This window comes from Medicago sativa, chromosome 1, assembly GCF_051527215.1.
Source record: "Medicago sativa cultivar Bolivia chromosome 1, Bolivia_mono, whole genome shotgun sequence".
Taxonomy (NCBI): domain Eukaryota; kingdom Viridiplantae; phylum Streptophyta; class Magnoliopsida; order Fabales; family Fabaceae; genus Medicago; species Medicago sativa.
The window spans coordinates 15,458,838-15,481,184 of record NC_140749.1 but is presented as its reverse complement, the minus strand read 5'-3'; the positions used below and the strand labels follow the sequence as shown (position 1 = coordinate 15,481,184).

The 22,347-nt window shown below is 31.7% G+C and overlaps 1 protein-coding gene and 2 long non-coding RNA genes across 6 annotated transcripts; all 3 read right to left on the bottom strand.

Annotated features, from left to right (window-relative positions):
• Window positions 1-457: 457 nt before the first annotated feature.
• On the bottom strand, window positions 458-4,747 carry LOC146953030 (uncharacterized). Of its 3 annotated transcripts, none has more exons than XR_015008000.1 (7): window positions 4,464-4,747; window positions 3,500-3,645; window positions 2,282-2,361; window positions 2,036-2,193; window positions 1,230-1,371; window positions 1,009-1,136; window positions 458-843 (listed from the first exon to the last, which is right to left on the bottom strand). It is a non-coding gene; the product is annotated as an uncharacterized LOC146953030 (long non-coding RNA). The 3 variants fall into 3 exon arrangements; XR_015007998.1 differs by having other exon boundaries at window positions 2,282-2,421; window positions 4,464-4,746; XR_015007999.1 differs by having other exon boundaries at window positions 1,038-1,136; window positions 2,282-2,421; window positions 4,464-4,745.
• Window positions 4,748-8,399: 3,652 nt separating this feature from the next.
• Window positions 8,400-10,405, bottom strand: LOC146953029 (rust resistance kinase Lr10-like). Its single transcript, XM_085707608.1, has 2 exons — window positions 9,763-10,405; window positions 8,400-9,640 (listed from the first exon to the last, which is right to left on the bottom strand). Exons 1-2 carry the CDS (start codon window positions 10,403-10,405, stop codon window positions 8,529-8,531), a joined length of 1,755 nt encoding a protein of 584 aa, XP_085563734.1. The 3' UTR covers window positions 8,400-8,528.
• A 4,574-nt stretch (window positions 10,406-14,979) lies between these two features.
• On the bottom strand, window positions 14,980-19,261 carry LOC146953028 (uncharacterized). Of its 2 annotated transcripts, XR_015007983.1 has the most exons (7): window positions 18,986-19,261; window positions 18,022-18,167; window positions 16,804-16,883; window positions 16,558-16,715; window positions 15,752-15,893; window positions 15,560-15,658; window positions 14,980-15,365 (listed from the first exon to the last, which is right to left on the bottom strand). It is a non-coding gene; the product is annotated as an uncharacterized LOC146953028 (long non-coding RNA). The 2 variants fall into 2 exon arrangements; XR_015007984.1 differs by lacking the exons at window positions 14,980-15,365; window positions 15,560-15,658; window positions 15,752-15,893 and having other exon boundaries at window positions 15,901-16,715; window positions 16,804-16,943.
• Between the last annotated feature and the right edge of the window lie 3,086 nt (window positions 19,262-22,347).

The window sequence follows — 22,347 nt, the reverse complement described above, 5'->3', positions numbered from 1 at the left end:
AGGAAATTGTAGCTAAAGCGAAGCTAATTTATAGCAAAACTCAATTAGCTACTAATTTGTTGTGATTTAGCTGTCATACTGGCTGTAGCATGGATTGGGCGGCAAATTATCTAGCAAAATTTTTTTTTTTGAAAGAGTCTAGCAAAATATTTCCTAGCTAATTTGCAACAAATATTTCTAAACTCCTAACTAATTCCCAACTAATATGTAGCCAAATCATGGTCAAAAGTTTGTGTTTCGTAACCAATTGGCTGGGCTATAGTCGCAAACAATTCATAGTAAATCTCTAGCTAAAGTTCCTAACTATTTTGATAAAAAAATCGATCTAAAGCAATTCTAAAATAATTTAATCTGCGAAAGTAATCAAAAAATGGGAAATTTAAAAGGTTACTTAGGCGTTAATTCCCTATCAACGTATAGCAATTACACATTATTTCTACACAACACCTGAAATCTCTAATATGAATTGGCAATACCAATTGAAGAATGAAGCAAACATTTATCACATGTATTTCAATGAATCCTTGCATAAACAAAGTAAATACATCTCAAGAATCTTGTTCTATATTATTATCACCTATAACCAACTAATTACTAGACACCGTGTAGTCCTAGCGAGCCAATCAGCGAGCAACAAGAAGAGCATAAAATGCATGACTTTATTGATTATTATTTTACCATTGAAACCCAGGTCTTCTCTTCGGATCCTCTTCTTGCAGTCCACAACCTTCACATCCTCCACTTTCGTCCACATTGAGAATACCATGACAGTTGAATCATTTAGTGTAGCTTTATGCACTTTACTCTTTCAATCCTACTGATTGTCTATGCAACATTGCAATCCTGTTCAGCCATGACAAGTATTGATAAATAAATATATTCTGAATATTAAAGCATCACATTCAAGTTGATTCTTCCTAGTTCTAACAAACCATAGATTCCAGCATCAAAAGATCAATTTATAACAATAACATACATACTTTTCTTTGCGAGGAACAAGAGACATACTTGTAACAACCCAGGAAAGAATAACTCACATCACAATCCTTCAAAATGTCACCCTCGAGAATTTCGAGACAGTAATGTAATGATCTAGCCTCAAAGGCTTGACGAACATAACCAATGTGATCAATATCCTGGAGGCAGAGAAAATAAAAAAAGGGTAAAATTTGTAATAAGCGCATAAGCTGTAGTAAATAAAAAATTTCAAATATAACTTAACCACATACAATGAGCTCGTTGTTCCCATCTTTTCCTGGAAGTGTAGAGTAAACAAAGAAATACTGCCCATGCTAGAATTAAAGGACCAGCTTCATTCATTTCAAAAGTACTGAAAGTAGAAACTAGTGCATCCATCCAGATGCACCTCTCCTGGAAATCCAAACAATTTTTTAAACAATAAAACAATATCAGTTAGAAAAACAACCATAAAATACAAACAGATAAAATAATGTCAACCTATAGAACTACAGTAAGAAGACCACAGAAGCATCACTCTGAATGAAGAACTAGGCTTAAAACCCACAGTTGCAGCCAACGAATATTAAAGACTGGCAAATGAAATTAATCAAACAAGATGGCACTAAATTATAGGTAAAATCAAAGAGATCTAGCAATGACTTATGAGTTAGGACATATAATTTACATCACAAACAAATACAAAGTATAAGCCATCAAGGAGAAGGTTTGACATATTGCAGCAAAGACATTTGAAAACTATGCAGGAGAAGGTATGTAATTTCTTCCCAAATTCCCAATTGAAAACTCTTACGTGGAAAATGAATGAAATCAAATAATTAAGGCAAAACTCAAAGGATGGAACATTTGCCTCGTAACTAGAATATACTCTAACAGACAACGTGGAATTAATATACAACACTGCATTCAGTTCAGCACTTAGCCAGTCCATCAGAATGAGGCTTAAGAATACGGCATTGCCACTCGCAGAATTTCATTGGTATGACTATCTGTTAGTTACACAATGTGTATTCCTCATAAGTAATGTATATATGATATAAACAAAGACTAGTCTAACCAGTAAGGTGTTTCGTCATCAACCATTTAAAGAAGGTTCTCCAAGTTTAGGAATTCTATCAAAATAAGCAGCAGCTGAAGTTTGACATGATAAGACAACTACTGTGACTCTGTAGTAATTGCCAGCTTTCCCAAGTTATATTCACCGGCTAAGATCCCCTGAATAAAAAGATAATCTTGAGCAAGGTTCTAACTTGTGAAGATATCACAAAACAAATCAAGTATAAGTATAAGTATGTTAGTATACCTTGAAAATAGAACCAAACTTCTTCCATATCTCACTACCACAAGTACAAAATGGGTCATCATAGGCCAGGAAAAGAATGTCTAAAACCAAATTGTCCTCAATTAGAGTCTCCTCAGCCCATAGAGTAAACAGATCAACATCTTTCAAGCATTCCACAGTTCAATAAATTGTCATCATGCAACGAAATTTTTGGTTACACTTCATATCATGAACATACCAATTGAAAACAAAGTAAATCCCCGTAAAAAGTTCCCAATTTTAAGTTTATCACATGTTGCACTAGGTATTCTACTGGTACAACATCACAGAGCTTGGAGACATGAAACACTTTAATCAAGACTACATAACATTTAAAAGAGTGGCAAGACAGTCCTATACAATATGACTTGGCTATTAATTTTACAACACACACAGAAAGGATGGTGCATGTAGACTGAACAAGGAAGTTAACTTGTCTTCAACATGTGATTGTCACACAGCTTAGATGTAAACCTTTTCAATCTCTCTGTGTGTGTTGTAAAATTAAGGATGGTGCATGTAGACTGAACATACCATTTACTCGGGGTAACTGCAAGATAAAAGACCCTCCAAGAGATTTGGTATGTAATATTAATAGCTCTGTAAATCGAACTCTGTTACTGCAGTGTTGAGAATCAAGCTAAAGGTGATACATTGTGATTTTTGAGGCATGAAAACATGAATGCTGTCAACTGTATCTTTGACATCTAATGAACTTGACCCTCTCTCAAAGTGCAGCACTATAACTTTTTTTTACGAAGACAGGCAGTAACACTTTTTTACATGAATATATTTTGCTGCACCGTGGAAGAGGATTCAGGTTCTTATTTAACTGAGTTATTACATATAATGGTATAATAAAGAAAAGAAAAATGATAGATGATTAATGCATATACAAGTAGCTTTTTTTGCACTTCAAGTTGAAAGCAATGGTCTGCTCTCAAATATGTTTCAAATTATGTTCAAAAAATTGCTACATGTCTAGAAATGAAATGACAGTGAAAAAAGGAGCCTTGGCAACAAGACAAGCAAATAAATGTTATGATATATGAGGTTTGAAAGCCTAAACTATTATAAACTTATAATGTTTGCTCACATGAGCTAAGCCAATATCCAAACTTCAAAAATTACTGCAACTTTGACAAAATAATAACACTTATAATTGCAATAAGCAAACAAAAGTAGCATTAAAATACATACCATGTTTTGGCATAAAGGAGCTCTAGGAGCCAGCTGATCAAAGGCGAGGCACTCCCGACTAGCCTTCTCAATTCTAGCTCTGTCCGTTTCGGTGAACCTTGGAGCAGTTACCTTAATTGCAGGTACTTCAAAATCCCTAATGTAATCTGAGACACAAGTCACGTGGTGTTGGGTTTGTAAATTGCAATTACAAACTATAATGAAGAATTGCAAATTGTAATATCAAATAAACATGTTTAAGCTCAAACCTTACTCCAAGGGCAAGTTGCAATATCAAATAAACATGTTTAAACAACAAAACAGATGAATATCAAACGCCAATCCAAAAACGTAATAAATCTTGCCAAGTTGAGCAAGCTAATGAAAAATTCAAAATGCTCATATGAAAATAATATAAGGGTAGATAGAAAGAGTTCATGGTTATGACAGTTCTCATAAACAGCTTATGACAGTTCTCATAAGCTTTTTTCAGCTTATTTTCGTAAGTTCCCTAAGATAACTTCTGAAAATCACTTATAGCATATACAAAAAACAATTGAACTTTATTTTATCATTTCCTATAAAAACTACCTTATGTAACCTTAAGTGCTTATCATGAGAAGTGTTTGTGCTATAAGCTCCAAATAAGCTACTTATCCAAACAAACCCTAACTTAGTAGTTCTCTAAAGTTTGATGCAGCATAACAACAACTCATACATGCTCCAAAGGGAATTTCAACATTAAAAAATACCAGGACAAGGTTTTAGGTTCCATAGGAATGAACTGAAGTAGAACCAAACGTGATTATTCATGGTTTTCAGTTAATATTTATTTCATTTACACAAACACACTTCCAATGCAATTCAAAGAAATTTATCTTAATTCAAATCATTTTAACTGCAAGCTAAGTTACACGTGAATGATTCAAAGAAATTAACCTAGAAAATTAAATTGAGGTGAAATTACAAAAATCAGGGTTCTTACCAAAGAAACACAGGTACGAAAATTGCTTGTATTGGAGAGAGAGAAAATTGCATGAATCAAAAACGTAAAGTTTTGACAAACTCGTCAGATTGAGCGTAAACGATTTCTTCGCCGGATTGAGCATCGGTGTGTGGTAGATCGGAAAGGCGGTGGGAATCGGTGTGTGCAAGGGCAACGGCGAGGGAGGGGCTGACGGCGACGGCAAGGGAGAGGGTGAGATCGAAAATGGGAAAGTTCAGAGAGAGAGAGAGAGAAATACGATTTCACTGTAAAATACGATTGTGTTTTCAGAGAGAGAGAAAAATATGACTGTGTTTTACATTAAAAAATTAAAATGAAACTAACTTTCACTCCCTTCAAAATAAAATAAAAAATAAAAAACTAATTTCATTCAAATGGTAGTTAATTATTATGATATTTACTACCATTACATTTCCTAGCACAATCCTGGTAGCAAATCGGATATTTTCTTGTAGTGCATCCATGGATTAGGAAATTAAACAAAAAGACGTAAATATAAAACCAACTCGGTTTATTTTAAGCAATTAGAAGTAATTAACACAAAACAAATAAAAGCATCTAGAAGTAAGATGTGAATGCTGGTAAAAAAAAAAAAGGTAAAGGTGTCAACGAGTACCCAAAGGTGGTTATAATTTAAATAAAGATTTTCCCTTTTGTTTAAGATTTATTATTATTAAAAAAAATATTATGATGTACATATAATATCTATATTTGATTTATTAATTAATTGCCAACAGGGACGGACCCACGTTAACAAGAGTGTGGGCCTTGGCCCTCACTTTCTTCTTGAGTTTCTTTGTAATAATATTATATGATAGCTACTTCTGAACATTGATATAAGAGTAATTAATAAATATACACCATGCATTTCCCTCAGTTTTCTTGTTTTTGTTTTATTTTACCGTTAGATAAACACACCAAAAATAATAATAAGCTTTTAAAGATACTATCTTTATATAAGCCGATAATGTATATCCTATGTTTTGTTCTTTTTTTTAACGATACATGTATAATATAAAAAATTATTTCAAATAATATAAAAAATAATGTTAGTGTTAAGTAGTCCCCATACTATCCTTCAAAAAAAAAAAAGTAGTCCCTATAATAGTACCCTCTCACCAATTTAATCCATAAATCATTTAATGTTAGTGTTAAGTAGTCCCACATCGGATAAAAGATGACCTGACAATGTGTTTATAAGTAGAAACAATTCTCATATCACAAAATGGTTTTGTCAAGTTGCGTAAGACTTGACCACGATTTTTAAAATGATATCAGACTCTCCTTTAAGATTCATTGGACCATCCATCATTTATACACTCTAAGGGTGTGTTATACACTCTAAGGGTGTGTTTGTTCTAATTTATTCTAAAGAATAACATTCCTTGGAATATAAAGATGAGAATTTTAATACACTCTAAGGGTGTGTTTGTTCTAATTTATTCTAAAGAATAACATTCCTTGGAATATAAAGATGAGAATTTTATTCCAAAGTATTTAGAAAAAATATGGTTGGTTAACTTTATAATATTCCTAGGAACCATAAAAATAGGGATTATAATAGGTAACTATATATAAATTTATTCCCATCTCCATGAGAACTTTATTCCTACAATTTTCTTTGGGAAAAATTTTCTACTCCCAGAAACATTTTATACCCGGGAATAAAATTTAGTAAACTTGTAACAAACAAAGGCATATATATTTCTGTCATTTTATTCCTAGAAATCAACAAATATAACTTAAAACAAGCACACCCTAAGGTAAATTGTTCACTCTAACAGTGTAAAGTTGTAAATATATATTATACTTTTTCGTCTATTATTATTATTTAAATGTCCATTAAGTGTCATCTCTGTTAGAAACTACAAGATCAAAGAGATGAAGTTACATCTCATATGTCAAATAAGCTTGAGACGAGCTAGGTACAACGAAAAACTCAGAATTTATATTAACTTCTAAATTCTAATAAGTTTAGTTAGAGAAGCTTGACATTTTAATTTAGTGAGATGGAGTTCAAAGCCCTTCAAATAAGTTGTAAGATAGTCAATATGACCACATTATTATTTATTTAATAAAAAAATGCATATTATTATTGCTTAAAGGGTTAATTAAATAAACGTTCTCAGTAAATATCTACACTTTCATTTTTAGTCCCTTTAAAATAAATTCACACTTTCTTTTTTAAAGAAGAAATAAAATCACTTTTTAGTCCTTATAATATTTCCCATTAGCATTTTTAGGGATTTAAAATGCTTACAAAAATTTTACAAGGAATAAAAAGGTTGACGAATATTTTTTGTCAAGCAGTTTGGCGTGAATAAATCGGTGTTCCATATTCGAATTCAGGTCCCAATATAAATTATGCTATATCTCTATTAACCGAATTCAAAGTTAGATCTTTAAACCTTGAACAAATGTCTACACAAATGTAATGTTCGATTCTAAGTCGATTACCTTATTACGTAGTCATGGGCGGATCTAGACAATGCATATTAGTGTGGCAAAATTATACTAAAAATAATACCTCATTGGTCGAGTTGGGAGCAATATCCGTTTTCGATGCATGAGTCTAGGACATCTATCTATTCTCACTGCTAATGAATCCAAGACATTCTTGGCAAATGATTCATTCTGGTGCTTAAACTTGTCTACTCAAACCATCAACAATGTCTCAATCCACAAACATAAGAAATCATGGCATTGCAAATAACTATGATCAGAACAATAAACCAGCAAAACTAGACCAAAAAAACCAGTAAAACTGAACCAAAAGGGTGGTAAAAACTGAACAAGAAAACCAGCAAATCAGAGCCAAAATACCAGTTAAAACTGAACCAAAAAATAGAGCTTATATAGGACCAGTTAAAACTGAAATATAGAGCTTATGGAGGATAAAGTGAACAACAAATCTGAAGCAAAAATCACAGACATCTAAAACCTGTTAAGAGTAAATATAAAGCACTCACACAATGCAAATAATATTCATCAATCTCATTATCATTTGATGAAAAACATAGAAGCTATTTTCAAACTCCATCAATATCATTAATATTACAAGCAAAAAAAATAAAATAAACAATCATAACTAAGGTCAAGGAAAACAAAAGAAATAAATTGTTTTTTATTTAGACATTTTATCAAACACATCAAATGCAATGTTATCAAAACTGAATTAATAGACAAAAGATGAGTGTTTGAGCTTACCCTTGAGTACCAAACACTGCAACTATTTGACCATTTGCTTGTGTTCCTTTTCCTGCGTGTTTAAGAATGAGATTCTGATTAACTACATAGTTAATGAATTCTGATTAGATGGAAAGTTATGAGGGAGGTGAAAAGCAGTACAAATCAAGGGCAAAAAAGAGATTTTGATGGAAGGCAAACCTGCAGTTGAAGAATCGATTTTCAGAAGCTAGGAATAGCAGCTTCTCCTCAGTTGAAGAATCAATTTTCAGAAGAGATTTTGAACTGGAAGTGTTTTTTGGCTTTTTAACCGTGCAACCAAACACCCACATCGTTGCTTTGTTTCCACTTTCCCTCAGTTCAATCAGATGCCTTATGTTATGGGTATAAAAAAAAATTTTGGGTTGGGATCTGGTGTGGCAGCTGCCACACCATGCCTCAATGTAGATCCGCCCATGTACGTAGTACTTCATACTTCTTAATGGGCGGGTCACAAAAATAAAATTTATTACTTCTTGATAGTATGCAAAAGTGCAAAATCACAACATTTCAAATATGGTTTCATAGGATCATGAAGTCCCCTTTGTATCCTTGGATTCACTTGTAAATTTACTTACGTGATTAGTTTTTATTGAATGTTCAATTTACCCATATTTTTTCAAAGCAACCTATGTCACACTTTATATTATGGCCAAAACATCTGCAACTATAATAATAAACACATCGATACCCACTAAAATTTTGATATGACATTTCAATTATAGATACCCAAATTCACAAATATAATACTTTGTTAACAAGTAACAAGTCCTTGACAATGAACAATTATTCAAATACATATGTATAATTAATATATATTTATCCTAATTCTTCAATCACCTCCAGCTCCAAATTCATGCGTTCTGCAACAATATTAGCATTTGTATTAGTTGTAGTTGTTGGTCCGAAAGGATTAGTTGGTACTTTTAACTTGCCCCCCTCTCCTTGAAGCATTTGTATCACAGATTTCATCGCCGGACGATGCATAGGGTGCCATTGGATACACCATAGTCCCACTGTTGCCAATTTTTTTGGAATTCTAAAATCTCCCTCTTCATCAATAGGGATTTGTATATCTCCTTCAAGCAAATTGTGGATCCAGTCTGGATACTCCACTTGTATATTTTCTTCACCACCGGTCGTTTTTGTATTCTTTCTTCCTCCAACCATCTCCAGCAATAACATACCGTAACTGTATATATCGGACTTATAAGAGACATTTCCAAAATTTCTAGAAAAAACTTCAGGCGCCATGTAGCCTATTGTTCCCTTAGCCGCAGTCATGGATACAATACTTTGATTTTTCGAACACATCTTAGCCAAACCAAAATCTGTAATTTTGGGAATGAAATTGTCATCTAATAAGACATTATTAGGATTGATGTCAAAGTGTAGAATTCTTTGATCACAACCTTGGTGGAGATACTCAATGCCATTTGCTATGCCTAGAGCAATTTGTTGCAACTTATCCCATCCAAGGAAATCATCTTTTTTGTACGAGGGAGAAATGAATTTCTGCAACGAACCATTTGGAAAAAAGTCATAGACTAAAGCACGACGAAAACCATCTGCGCAGAAGCCAAGCAAACGAACTACATTTAGATGGTGAATTTTGCCCATGGTTCCCACTTCATTTATAAATTCCTTCCCATCTTCCTCTGTATTATTAAGAATTTTCACGGCTACTAGAATTTGGCTCGATAATTTACCTTTATAAACGGCTCCATGAGTCCCTTCGCCTATCTTATCTTTAAATTTATTTGTAATTCTCTTTAAGTCTGCATAAGAGAATCTAGTTGGCTTTAAATCTCTGTAATCCTTCAAAAAGTTTTCAATTCTTGTATGATCTTCGCTTTTCATCTTAAAATAGCGATATATTTGAAAAATAAAACCAAATAGAAGAAGAAGCACAATTGAGCCAATGATTGCACCTACAAATCATACATTCAATATCCTTACAGAATTCTCAGCTACATAATTAAAAAAAATTCTCTTAAATTTGAACCAACCCAAAAATCAAACCAAATGAAGTAGAGAAGTGAATGTATCTCACCTGCAGAGGCTACACTAATCTTCTTCTTTAATTTGTGCTTACATTCTAAGCATCCTTTGTCGAGATTTGTTTCCGACCATGATAATGAGATTGAGTTTTGTTGTATCCCAGATACACATTCATGTGAAAGAATAAGGGGAGAAACTTGTTGAGACAATTTGGTACAGGATACAAGGTTCATATCGACCATATCTTCGTCAAATGCTGCCATATAAATTGGACAAGAAATCATGTCCTGCTGCTCAACTCCATACATTTGGTAGTACTTTCTCAGATGGCGTTGTCCTAGTGAAGAACAATCAAAGAAACTAATATTGGTCAATTCATTGAATTGCTGATGCAACGCAGAACCATCAATAATCCGAAAGGGAAAAATTGATGAAGAGAAATTGGACTGAAGTAAGAGTCGTGGAAGACAGCCTTCCTGATCAGATGCTTGTAATACTTGCGATGTGTAGTTAATGTTACTTATGAGGAGTCTTATAGGGACTGGATAAGCAGCTATTTCAAGAATCTTCTCGTTATCATGTGTACAAGATAGATTGAAAGGACATCCAATGGATGGGATATTCTGGCCATTAACAAGCAAAGGTATTAGCAATGATATTGTTATTATGAAGGAAGAACTGTGACTGCAAATCATTTCGCACTTTTTTTTTTATGTTTGAATGAGATTGGTATCGTGTTTGCTGATCTTATAGTTATACTATCTCAAATTACCAAGGGGAAATCGTGATGGTAAATAGAACTCAAATTACCAGGTCCAAGACAGTGCTATGATATGAATATTAATAATTTAAAATGGTAAAGCATGAATGAAAATTTCCAAGTCCAAGTCAATGCTATGATGACTTTGCCCTTGAGAAAGACAGTAATATATTTTGCATTATGTCTAGGACTCTAGGGTGAGAATAATCTCGACAGAATTATTAATTTAAAATGGTAAAGTATGAATGAAAACTTCCAAGTCCAGGTCAATACTATGATGACTTTGACCTTGAGAAAGACAATTTTTTATTTTTTACTATGTTTTGGGTGAGAATAATCTCGGTAGAATTTGATAAATGTGTCAGATGTTGTTCAAAATCTTACATTAGATAAAAAATTGAGGTTGTACAACATATATGTGAGAAGATATATAAACTTATGTATTAAGATTTTTGGTAAAAATATGGTTTCGAAAATCCATTTGGATGGTTTCTCTTAATCTAATATATCGAATCAACCGAATGAGACTTCTAAAGTGTTTTAACAGAATTAAACTTTGCAAGACCAAAAACGAGTCTATGCAAGAACTGCGGAGAAACTCATTTGGTATTTAGAAAAATAATTTTGTATCTCTCTTTCTCTGAATGAAATGTTCAATTAAATAGAGAGGATCATAATTTATAGTTGGGTTAATAGGCTTTTACCCCCCTGTAATATAGGTGACTTTTGATTTTGCCCCATAGGAAATTTTTTTTTAGATTCCGTCCTCGTAAAATGAAGATTCTTTGGTTTTGCCCCCTGACCCCAATGAGTCAGCAGAATCTCCTACGTGGCACGTGACGTCAGCAGATTCTGCTGACGTGGACGCTGACTGTATAATTTTTTTTATTTTTTATTTTTTTATTGGGGTACACGTGGCATTTTTGTTTTTTTTTTTAAAATAAAAAAAAATAAAAAAATTCTAAAAATTGAAAAATTAATAAAAAAATTTAAAAAATTCTGGAAAATTGAAAAATTAATAAAAATGAAAAAAATTGAAAAACACGGAAAAATTTAAAAAATCTGGAAAACTTAATAAAAATAAAATAATCTAATAAAATGAAAAATAATGAAAAAATTCTGAAAAAAATAAAAAAGATTAAAAAATTCTGGAAAAAATAAAATTTCGAAATTTTCTAAAAAAATTAAAATTCTGGAAAAATGAAATTTTCAAAATTTTAAATTTTAATGAAATTTTGGAAAATAAAAATTCTGGAAATTCTCGAAAATAAAAATTCTGGAAAATAAATTTTAATGAAATTTTAAATTTTCGAAAATAAAAATGAAATTCTGGAAAAATGAGCTTAGGTTTTTTGTGTATTTTTCGAAATTTAGAAATTTTCATTAGTATTTTTTCCGGGAATTTTTGTGTATTTATAAACCGGGAACTTTTGTGTATTTATAAACCGAGAATAAGGAAAAAAATACACTGAAAAAACCTAAGCTCGAGATATATACTAATCAAAATTTTGAAAAATACGAATGAAAATTTCATTTTTTTAAAAATTATTAATCTTTTTAAAATTTTTTTTAAATATTTTCCAGAATTTTTTTATTTTCCATAATTTTTTCATTATTTTTCATTTTATTAGATTATTTTATTTTTATTAATTTTTTCAGATTTTTATTAATTTTTCCAAATTTTTTTCCGTTTTTTTCAATTTTTTCATTTTTATTAATTTTTCAATTTTCCAGAATTTTTTAATATTTTTTATTAATTTTTCATTTTTTTAAATATTTTTTTCAATTTTTTTATTAATTTTAAAATTTTCCAGAATTTTTAAATTTTTTTATTAATTTTTCAATTTTACAGAATTTTTTAATTTTTTTAAATTTTTTTAAAAACAAAAATGCCACGTGTACCCCAATAAAAAATAAAAATAATTATACAGTCAGCGCGCCACGTCAGCAGAATCTGCTGACGTAGCGTGCCACGTAGGAGATTCTGCAGACTCATTGAGGTCAGGGGGCAAAACCAAAGAATCTTCATTTTACGAAGACGGAATCTAAAAAAAAAAATTCCTAGGGGGCAAAACCAAAAGTCATCTATATTACAAGGGGTAAAAGCCTATTAACCCTTTATAGTTTATAAAGAACCTCTACTAAAAGTCCTCTTCTACAAGATGCCTTTCTTTCTTAAAACAAAGTTCTCTTTTTGATAATCCCAGACCAAGAAAATTCATTTTCAGTAAAAATCATGAGAGGGAAATCCTTCTCCTGCTCTACGGAATCAACATCACTTTTATGCTTCCTCGAAATTTTGATGGTGGTTGCTGTGCTACTACTGCATCATCATCAAACATGTGATGCAATTACTAATAACAAAACATATTGTCCACCATCTTCATGCGGCAAAATCAGCAACATCAAACATCCGTTTCGACTTATGGATGACCCAACAAGCTGTGGTGATCAGAAGTATGAATTATCCTGCGAAAACAACATCACAGTGTTAACTCTGTTTTCGGGTAAATACTATGTGCAGGAAATCAACTACATAAACTACACAATTCTTCAAAAAAAATGTATAGTTTGATTTTTTTTTTTGTCAATTATACATTGCAATTCTAAAAAATTCACAGATTAGGAAATTAGACAAAAACATATAAATATAAAACCAACACGGGTTATTTTGTGCCTTTGTGGAGAAAATTATATTTACCTCCCTTGAGAGTTTATTTAATGACATCCACACCCCCTCTAGTTTGAAAAAAACATTTACCTCCCCTCATGTTTACTCTGTTAGTCACCACCGTTACCAAACTTTCACGCTTCCTTCCATGGCACCTCTAAAATCGACACTCATTCTCAGGTTCTTTACAAGAAATCGAAGAAAAATCCATCATATTTCCTCAAATCAAAGCATAGCAACATTTGATAAAAAAGGATAGTATTTTTAAATTGGTAGATTCATAAATCAATTTGTCAGGACAAAATAAATCAATTAGTTGAATAAAGATTATCATCGAGTGATTTATATTTGCTGTTATTTGCTATAGTTATACTTTTTGAGTCCGATTTTCTTTCAAAATTTACAGTTTCATCATTTTAATTTGTTGATCTGCATATTTACAAAATTCAATTAATAAACAACTTCAAATTAAAATTCATGTTGGATTGAACTTGATACAAGACCTGGACCCTATAACATAATTTAAAGTGCAACCTGGTTAAACAAAAATCAACGTGGAAGAGTTCATGGTATTAGTAGGAAAGTTACAGAGTTAACGGTGAGTAAACGGTGTTAAAGTGGAAGGGTGGTGTTTGTAAATTTGAAAACAAAATAAGGGAGGTTTGTGTTTAGTTTAAAACTAGAGGGGATGTTTGTGCTATTTAACTAAATCTCAAGGGAGGTTAATGTAATTTGCCCTATTTTGAGGGTAATAATATTTACAAGCAATATGTTTTACTAGTATCAAAGGAAACACCCTCCTTGGTCTCTTCCCCATTACTACCATTTTCTATGTGAATGATTAATAAGAAGAATAGTTTATAACTCACCTGGGTTGGCCTCATCGTATTGGCTTAAGACCTAGGAGTTGCTCATTCTCAAGGTTTCATGTTTTATTTTCTCCGATGTCAATTTAGGTAGACTAGTTTAGTTTCTTTAAAAACGAAGAATAATTGTCCCACGTTTCTTATCACAAAATACATTCATCCATTGGTAACTCTTCATTTCTTATCTCTTTCTCAATTGACGATGATGACTTATAACAAGATAGAACTTGTGGTACATGTAGTGATTAAAACACATACGTTGAGCCCATATGTCACGGCAAAAGTTGGAAAATTGAAGTTTGACAAAGTCTTCTTGAGGACAAACTAGTGTCACATCAACCTATTTTAAACTCTAAAATAAGTTTAATTGGTCCACACATATGAATAATGAATTCCTATACACCATGAACAAAAAATCATAAATGGTTTATTCATTGATTATATAATAAACATAATTATTTTTCTATAAATGTACAGCTGAAAAAACTATTAATTGTACACTGATTTGCTACGAAGGAAATTGTAGCTAAAGCGAAGCTAATTTATAGCAAAACTCAATTAGCTACTAATTTGTTGTGATTTAGCTGTCATACTGGCTGTAGCATGGATTGGGCGGCAAATTATCTAGCAAAATTTTTTTTTTTTGAAAGAGTCTAGCAAAATATTTCCTAGCTAATTTGCAACTAATATTTCTAAACTCCTAACTAATTCCCAACTAATATGTAGCCAAATCATGGTCAAAAGTTTGTGTTTCGTAACCAATTGGCTGGGCTATAGTCGCAAACAATTCATAGTAAATCTCTAGCTAAAGTTCCTAACTATTTTGATAAAAAAATCGATCTAAAGCAATTCTAAAATAATTTAATCTGCGAAAGTAATCAAAAAATGGGAAATTTAAAAGGTTACTTAGGCGTTAATTCCCTATCAACGTATAGCAATTACACATTATTTCTACACAACACCTGAAATCTCTAATATGAATTGGCAATACCAATTGAAGAATGAAGCAAACATTTATCACATGTATTTCAATGAATCCTTGCATAAACAAAGTAAATACATCTCAAGAATCTTGTTCTATATTATTATCACCTATAACCAACTAATTACTAGACACCGTGTAGTCCTAGCGAGCCAATCAGCGAGCAACAAGAAGAGCATAAAATGCATGACTTTATTGATTATTATTTTACCATTGAAACCCAGGTCTTCTCTTCGGATCCTCTTCTTGCAGTCCACAACCTTCACATCCTCCACTTTCGTCCACATTGAGAATACCATGACAGTTGAATCATTTAGTGTAGCTTTATGCACTTTACTCTTTCAATCCTACTGATTGTCTATGCAACATTGCAATCCTGTTCAGCCATGACAAGTATTGATAAATAAATATATTCTGAATATTAAAGCATCACATTCAAGTTGATTCTTCCTAGTTCTAACAAACCATAGATTCCAGCATCAAAAGATCAATTTATAACAATAACATACATACTTTTCTTTGCGAGGAACAAGAGACATACTTGTAACAACCCAGGAAAGAATAACTCACATCACAATCCTTCAAAATGTCACCCTCGAGAATTTCGAGACAGTAATGTAATGATCTAGCCTCAAAGGCTTGACGAACATAACCAATGTGATCAATATCCTGGAGGCAGAGAAAATAAAAAAAGGGTAAAATTTGTAATAAGCGCATAAGCTGTAGTAAATAAAAAATTTCAAATATAACTTAACCACATACAATGAGCTCGTTGTTCCCATCTTTTCCTGGAAGTGTAGAGTAAACAAAGAAATACTGCCCATGCTAGAATTAAAGGACCAGCTTCATTCACTTCAAAAGTACTGAAAGTAGAAACTAGTGCATCCATCCAGATGCACCTCTCCTGGAAATCCAAACAATTTTTTAAACAATAAAACAATATCAGTTAGAAAAACAACCATAAAATACAAACAGATAAAATAATGTCAACCTATAGAACTACAGTAAGAAGACCACAGAAGCATCACTCTGAATGAAGAACTAGGCTTAAAACCCACAGTTGCAGCCAACGAATATTAAAGACTGGCAAATGAAATTAATCAAACAAGATGGCACTAAATTATAGGTAAAATCAAAGAGATCTAGCAATGACTTATGAGTTAGGACATATAATTTACATCACAAACAAATACAAAGTATAAGCCATCAAGGAGAAGGTTTGACATATTGCAGCAAAGACATTTGAAAACTATGCAGGAGAAGGTATGTAATTTCTTCCCAAATTCCCAATTGAAAACTCTTACGTGGAAAATGAATGAAATCAAATAATTAAGGCAAAACTCAAAGGATGGAACATTTGCCTCGTAACTAGAATATACTCTAACAGACAACGTGGAATTAATATACAACACTGCATTCAGTTCAGCACTTAGCCAGTCCATCAGAATGAGGCTTAAGAATACGGCATTGCCACTCGCAGAATTTCATTGGTATGACTATCTGTTAGTTACACAATGTGTATTCCTCATAAGTAATGTATATATGATATAAACAAAGACTAGTCTAACCAGTAAGGTGTTTCGTCATCAACCATTTAAAGAAGGTTCTCCAAGTTTAGGAATTCTATCAAAATAAGCAGCAGCTGAAGTTTGACATGATAAGACAACTACTGTGACTCTGTAGTAATTGCCAGCTTTCCCAAGTTATATTCACCGGCTAAGATCCCCTGAATAAAAAGATAATCTTGAGCAAGGTTCTAACTTGTGAAGATATCACAAAACAAATCAAGTATAAGTATAAGTATGTTAGTATACCTTGAAAATAGAACCAAACTTCTTCCATATCTCACTACCACAAGTACAAAATGGGTCATCATAGGCCAGGAAAAGAATGTCTAAAACCAAATTGTCCTCAATTAGAGTCTCCTCAGCCCATAGAGTAAACAGATCAACATCTTTCAAGCATTCCACAGTTCAATAAATTGTCATCATGCAACGAAATTTTTGGTTACACTTCATATCATGAACATACCAATTGAAAACAAAGTAAATCCCCGTAAAAAGTTCCCAATTTTAAGTTTATCACATGTTGCACTAGGTATTCTACTGGTACAACATCACAGAGCTTGGAGACATGAAACACTTTAATCAAGACTACATAACATTTAAAAGAGTGGCAAGACAGTCCTATACAATATGACTTGGCTATTAATTTTACAACACACACAGAAAGGATGGTGCATGTAGACTGAACAAGGAAGTTAACTTGTCTTCAACATGTGATTGTCACACAGCTTAGATGTAAACCTTTTCAATCTCTCTGTGTGTGTTGTAAAATTAAGGATGGTGCATGTAGACTGAACATACCATTTACTCGGGGTAACTGCAAGATAAAAGACCCTCCAAGAGATTTGGTATGTAATATTAATAGCTCTGTAAATCGAACTCTGTTACTGCAGTGTTGAGAATCAAGCTAAAGGTGATACATTGTGATTTTTGAGGCATGAAAACATGAATGCTGTCAACTGTATCTTTGACATCTAATGAACTTGACCCTCTCTCAAAGTGCAGCACTATAACTTTTTTTTACGAAGACAGGCAGTAACACTTTTTTACATGAATATATTTTGCTGCACCGTGGAAGAGGATTCAGGTTCTTATTTAACTGAGTTATTACATATAATGGTATAATAAAGAAAAGAAAAATCATAGATGATTAATGCATATACAAGTAGCTTTTTTTGCACTTCAAGTTGAAAGCAATGGTCTGCTCTCAAATATGTTTCAAATTATGTTCAAAAAATTGCTACATGTCTAGAAATGAAATGACAGTGAAAAAAGGAGCCTTGGCAACAAGACAAGCAAATAAATGTTATGATATATGAGGTTTGAAAGCCTAAACTATTATAAACTTATAATGTTTGCTCACATGAGCTAAGCCAATATCCAAACTTCAAAAATTACTGCAACTTTGACAAAATAATAACACTTATAATTGCAATAAGCAAACAAAAGTAGCATTAAAATACATACCATGTTTTGGCATAAAGGAGCTCTAGGAGCCAGCTGATCAAAGGCGAGGCACTCCCGACTAGCCTTCTCAATTCTAGCTCTGTCCGTTTCGGTGAACCTTGGAGCAGTTACCTTAATTGCAGGTACTTCAAAATCCCTAATGTAATCTGAGACACAAGTCACGTGGTGTTGGGTTTGTAAATTGCAATTACAAACTATAATGAAGAATTGCAAATTGTAATATCAAATAAACATGTTTAAGCTCAAACCTTACTCCAAGGGCAAGTTGCAATATCAAATAAACATGTTTAAACAACAAAACAGATGAATATCAAACGCCAATCCAAAAACGTAATAAATCTTGCCAAGTTGAGCAAGCTAATGAAAAATTCAAAATGCTCATATGAAAATAATATAAGGGTAGATAGAAAGAGTTCATGGTTATGACAGTTCTCATAAACAGCTTATGACAGTTCTCATAAGCTTTTTTCAGCTTATTTTCGTAAGTTCCCTAAGATAACTTCTGAAAATCACTTATAGCATATACAAAAAACAATTGAACTTTATTTTATCATTTCCTATAAAAACTACCTTATGTAACCTTAAGCGCTTATCATGAGAAGTGTTTGTGCTATAAGCTCCAAATAAGCTACTTATCCAAACAAACCCTAACTTAGTAGTTCTCTAAAGTTTGATGCAGCATAACAACAACTCATACATGCTCCAAAGGGAATTTCAACATTAAAAAATACCAGGACAAGGTTTTAGGTTCCATAGGAATGAACTGAAGTAGAACCAAACGTGATTATTCATGGTTTTCAGTTAATATTTATTTCATTTACACAAACACACTTCCAATGCAATTCAAAGAAATTTATCTTAATTCAAATCATTTTAACTGCAAGCTAAGTTACACGTGAATGATTCAAAGAAATTAACCTAGAAAATTAAATTGAGGTGAAATTACAAAAATTAGGGTTCTTACCAAAGAAACACAGGTACGAAAATTGCTTGTATTGGAGAGAGAGAGAATTGCATGAATCAAAAACGTAAAGTTTTGGCAAACTCGTCAGATTGAGCGTAAACGATTTCTTCGCCGGATTGAGCATCGGTGTGTGGTAGATCGGAAAGGCGGTGGGAATCGGTGTGTGCAAGGGCAACGGCGAGGGAGGGGCTGACGGCGACGGCAAGGGAGAGGGTGAGATCGAAAATGGGAAAGTTCAGAGAGAGAGAGAGAAATACGATTTCACTGTAAAATACGATTGTGTTTTCAGAGAGAGAGAAAAATATGACTGTGTTTTACATTAAAAAATTAAAATGAAACTAACTTTCACTCCCTTCAAAATAAAATAAAAAATAAAAAAAACTAATTTCATTCAAATGGTAGTTAATTATTATGATATTTACTACCATTACATTTCCTAGCACAATCCTGGTAGCAAATCTGATATTTTCTTGTAGTGCATCCATGGATTAGGAAATTAAACAAAAAGACGTAAATATAAAACCAACTCGGTTTATTTTAAGCAATTAGAAGTAATTAACACAAAACAAATAAAAGCATCTAGAAGTAAGATGTGAATGCTTGTAAAAAAAACAAAAGGTAAAGGTGTCAACGAGTACCCAAAGGTGGTTATAATTTAAATAAAGATTTTCCCTTTTGTTTAAGATTTATTATTATTAAAAAAATATTATGATGTACATATAATATCTATATTTGATTTATTAATTAATTGCCAACAGGGACGGAGCCACGTTAACAAGAGTGTGGGCCTTGGCCCTCACTTTCTTCTTGAGTTTCTTTGTAATAATATTATATGATAGCTACTTCTGAACATTGATATAAGAGTAATTAATAAATATACACCATGCATTTCCCTCAGTTTTCTTGTTTTTGTTTTATTTTACCGTTAGATAAACACACCAAAAATAATAATAAGCTTTTAAAGATACTATCTTTATATAAGCCGATAATGTATATCCTATGTTTTGTTCTTTTTTTTAACGATACATGTATAATATAAAAAATTATTTCAAATAATATAAAAAATAATGTTAGTGTTAAGTAGTCCCCATACTATCCTTCAAAAAAAAAAAAAAGTAGTCCCTATAATAGTACCCTCTCACCAATTTAATCCATAAATCATTTAATGTTAGTGTTAAGTAGTCCCACATCGGATAAAAGATGACCTGACAATGTGTTTATAAGTAGAAACAATTCTCATATCACAAAATGGTTTTGTCAAGTTGCGTAAGACTTGACCACGATTTTTAAAATGATATCAGACTCTCCTTTAAGATTCATTGGACCATCCATCATTTATACACTCTAAGGGTGTGTTTGTTCTAATTTATTCTAAATCTAAAGAATAACATTCCTTGGAATATAAAGATGAGAATTTTAATACACTCTAAGGGTGTGTTTGTTCTAATTTATTCTAAAGAATAACATTCCTTGGAATATAAAGATGAGAATTTTATTTATTCTAAAGAATAACATTCCTTGGAATATAAAGATGAGAATTTTAATACACTCTAAGGGTGTGTTTGTTCTAATTTATTCTAAAGAATAACATTCCTTGGAATATAAAGATGAGAATTTTATTCCAAAGTATTTAGAAAAAATATGGTTGGTTAACTTTATAATATTCCTAGGAACCATAAAAATAGGGATTATAATAGGTAACTATATATAAATTTATTCCCATCTCCATGAGAACTTTATTCCTACAATTTTCTTTGGGAAAAATTTTCTACTCCCAGAAACATTTTATACCCGGGAATAAAATTTAGTAAACTTGTAACAAACAAAGGCATATATATTTCTGTCATTTTATTCCTAGAAATCAACAAATATAACTTAAAACAAGCACACCCTAAGGTAAATTGTTCACTCTAACAGTGTAAAGTTGTAAATATATATTATACTTTTTCGTCTATTATTATTATTTAAATGTCCATTAAGTGTCATCTCTGTTAGAAACTACAAGATCAAAGAGATGAAGTTACATCTCATATGTCAAATAAGCTTGAGACGAGCTAGGTACAACGAAAAACTCAGAATTTATATTAACTTCTAAATTCTAATAAGTTTAGTTAGAGAAGCTTGACATTTTAATTTAGTGAGATGGAGTTCAAATCCCTTCAAATAAGTTGTAAGATAGTCAATATGACCACATTATTATTTATTTAATAAAAAAATGCATATTATTATTGCTTAAAGGGTTAATTAAATAAACGTTCTCAGTAAATATCTACACTTTCATTTTTAGTCCCTTTAAAATAAATTCACACTTTCTTTTTTAAAGAAGAAATAAAATCACTTTTTAGTCCTTATAATATTTCCCATTAGCATTTTTAGGGATTTAAAATGCTTACAAAAATTTTACAAGGAATAAAAAGGTTGACGAATATTTTTTGTCAAGCAGTTTGGCGTGAATAAATCGGTGTTCCATATTCGAATTCAGGTCCCAATATAAATTATGCTATATCTCTATTAACCGAATTCAAAGTTAGATCTTTAAACCTTGAACAAATGTCTACACAAATGTAATGTTCGATTCTAAGTCGATTACCTTATTACTTAGTCATGGGCAGATCTAGACAATGCATATTAGTGTGGCAAAATTATACTAAAAATAATACCTCATTGGTCGAGTTGGGAGCAATATCCGTTTTCGATGCATGAGTCTAGGACATCTATCTATTCTCACTGCTAATGAATCCAAGACATTCTTGGCAAATGATTCATTCTGGTGCTTAAACTTGTCTACTCAAACCATCAACAATGTCTCAATCCACAAACATAAGAAATCATGGCATTGCAAATAACTATGATCAGAACAATAAACCAGCAAAACTAGACCAAAAAAACCAGTAAAACTGAACCAAAAGGGTGGTAAAAACTGAACAAGAAAACCAGCAAATCAGAGCCAAAATACCAGTTAAAACTGAACCAAAAAATAGAGCTTATATAGGACCAGTTAAAACTGAAATATAGAGCTTATGGAGGATAAAGTGAACAACAAATCTGAAGCAAAAATCACAGACATCTAAAACCTGTTAAGAGTAAATATAAAGCACTCACACAATGCAAATAATATTCATCAATCTCATTATCATTTGATGAAAAACATAGAAGCTATTTTCAAACTCCATCAATATCATTAATATTACAAGCAAAAAAAATAAAATAAACAATCATAACTAAGGTCAAGGAAAACAAAAGAAATAAATTGTTTTTTATTTAGACATTTTATCAAACACATCAAATGCAATGTTATCAAAACTGAATTAATAGACAAAAGATGAGTGTTTGAGCTTACCCTTGAGTACCAAACACTGCAA

Coding starts and splice junctions, on each gene's coding strand:
- LOC146953029 (XM_085707608.1), bottom strand. CDS start 10,405: ATGATTTGCAGTCACAGTTCTTCCTTCATAATAACAATATCATTGCTA. Junction 9,641..9,762: donor GATTAGTGTAGCCTCTGCAG/GTGAGATACATT, acceptor TATGATTTGTAG/GTGCAATCATTGGCTCAATT.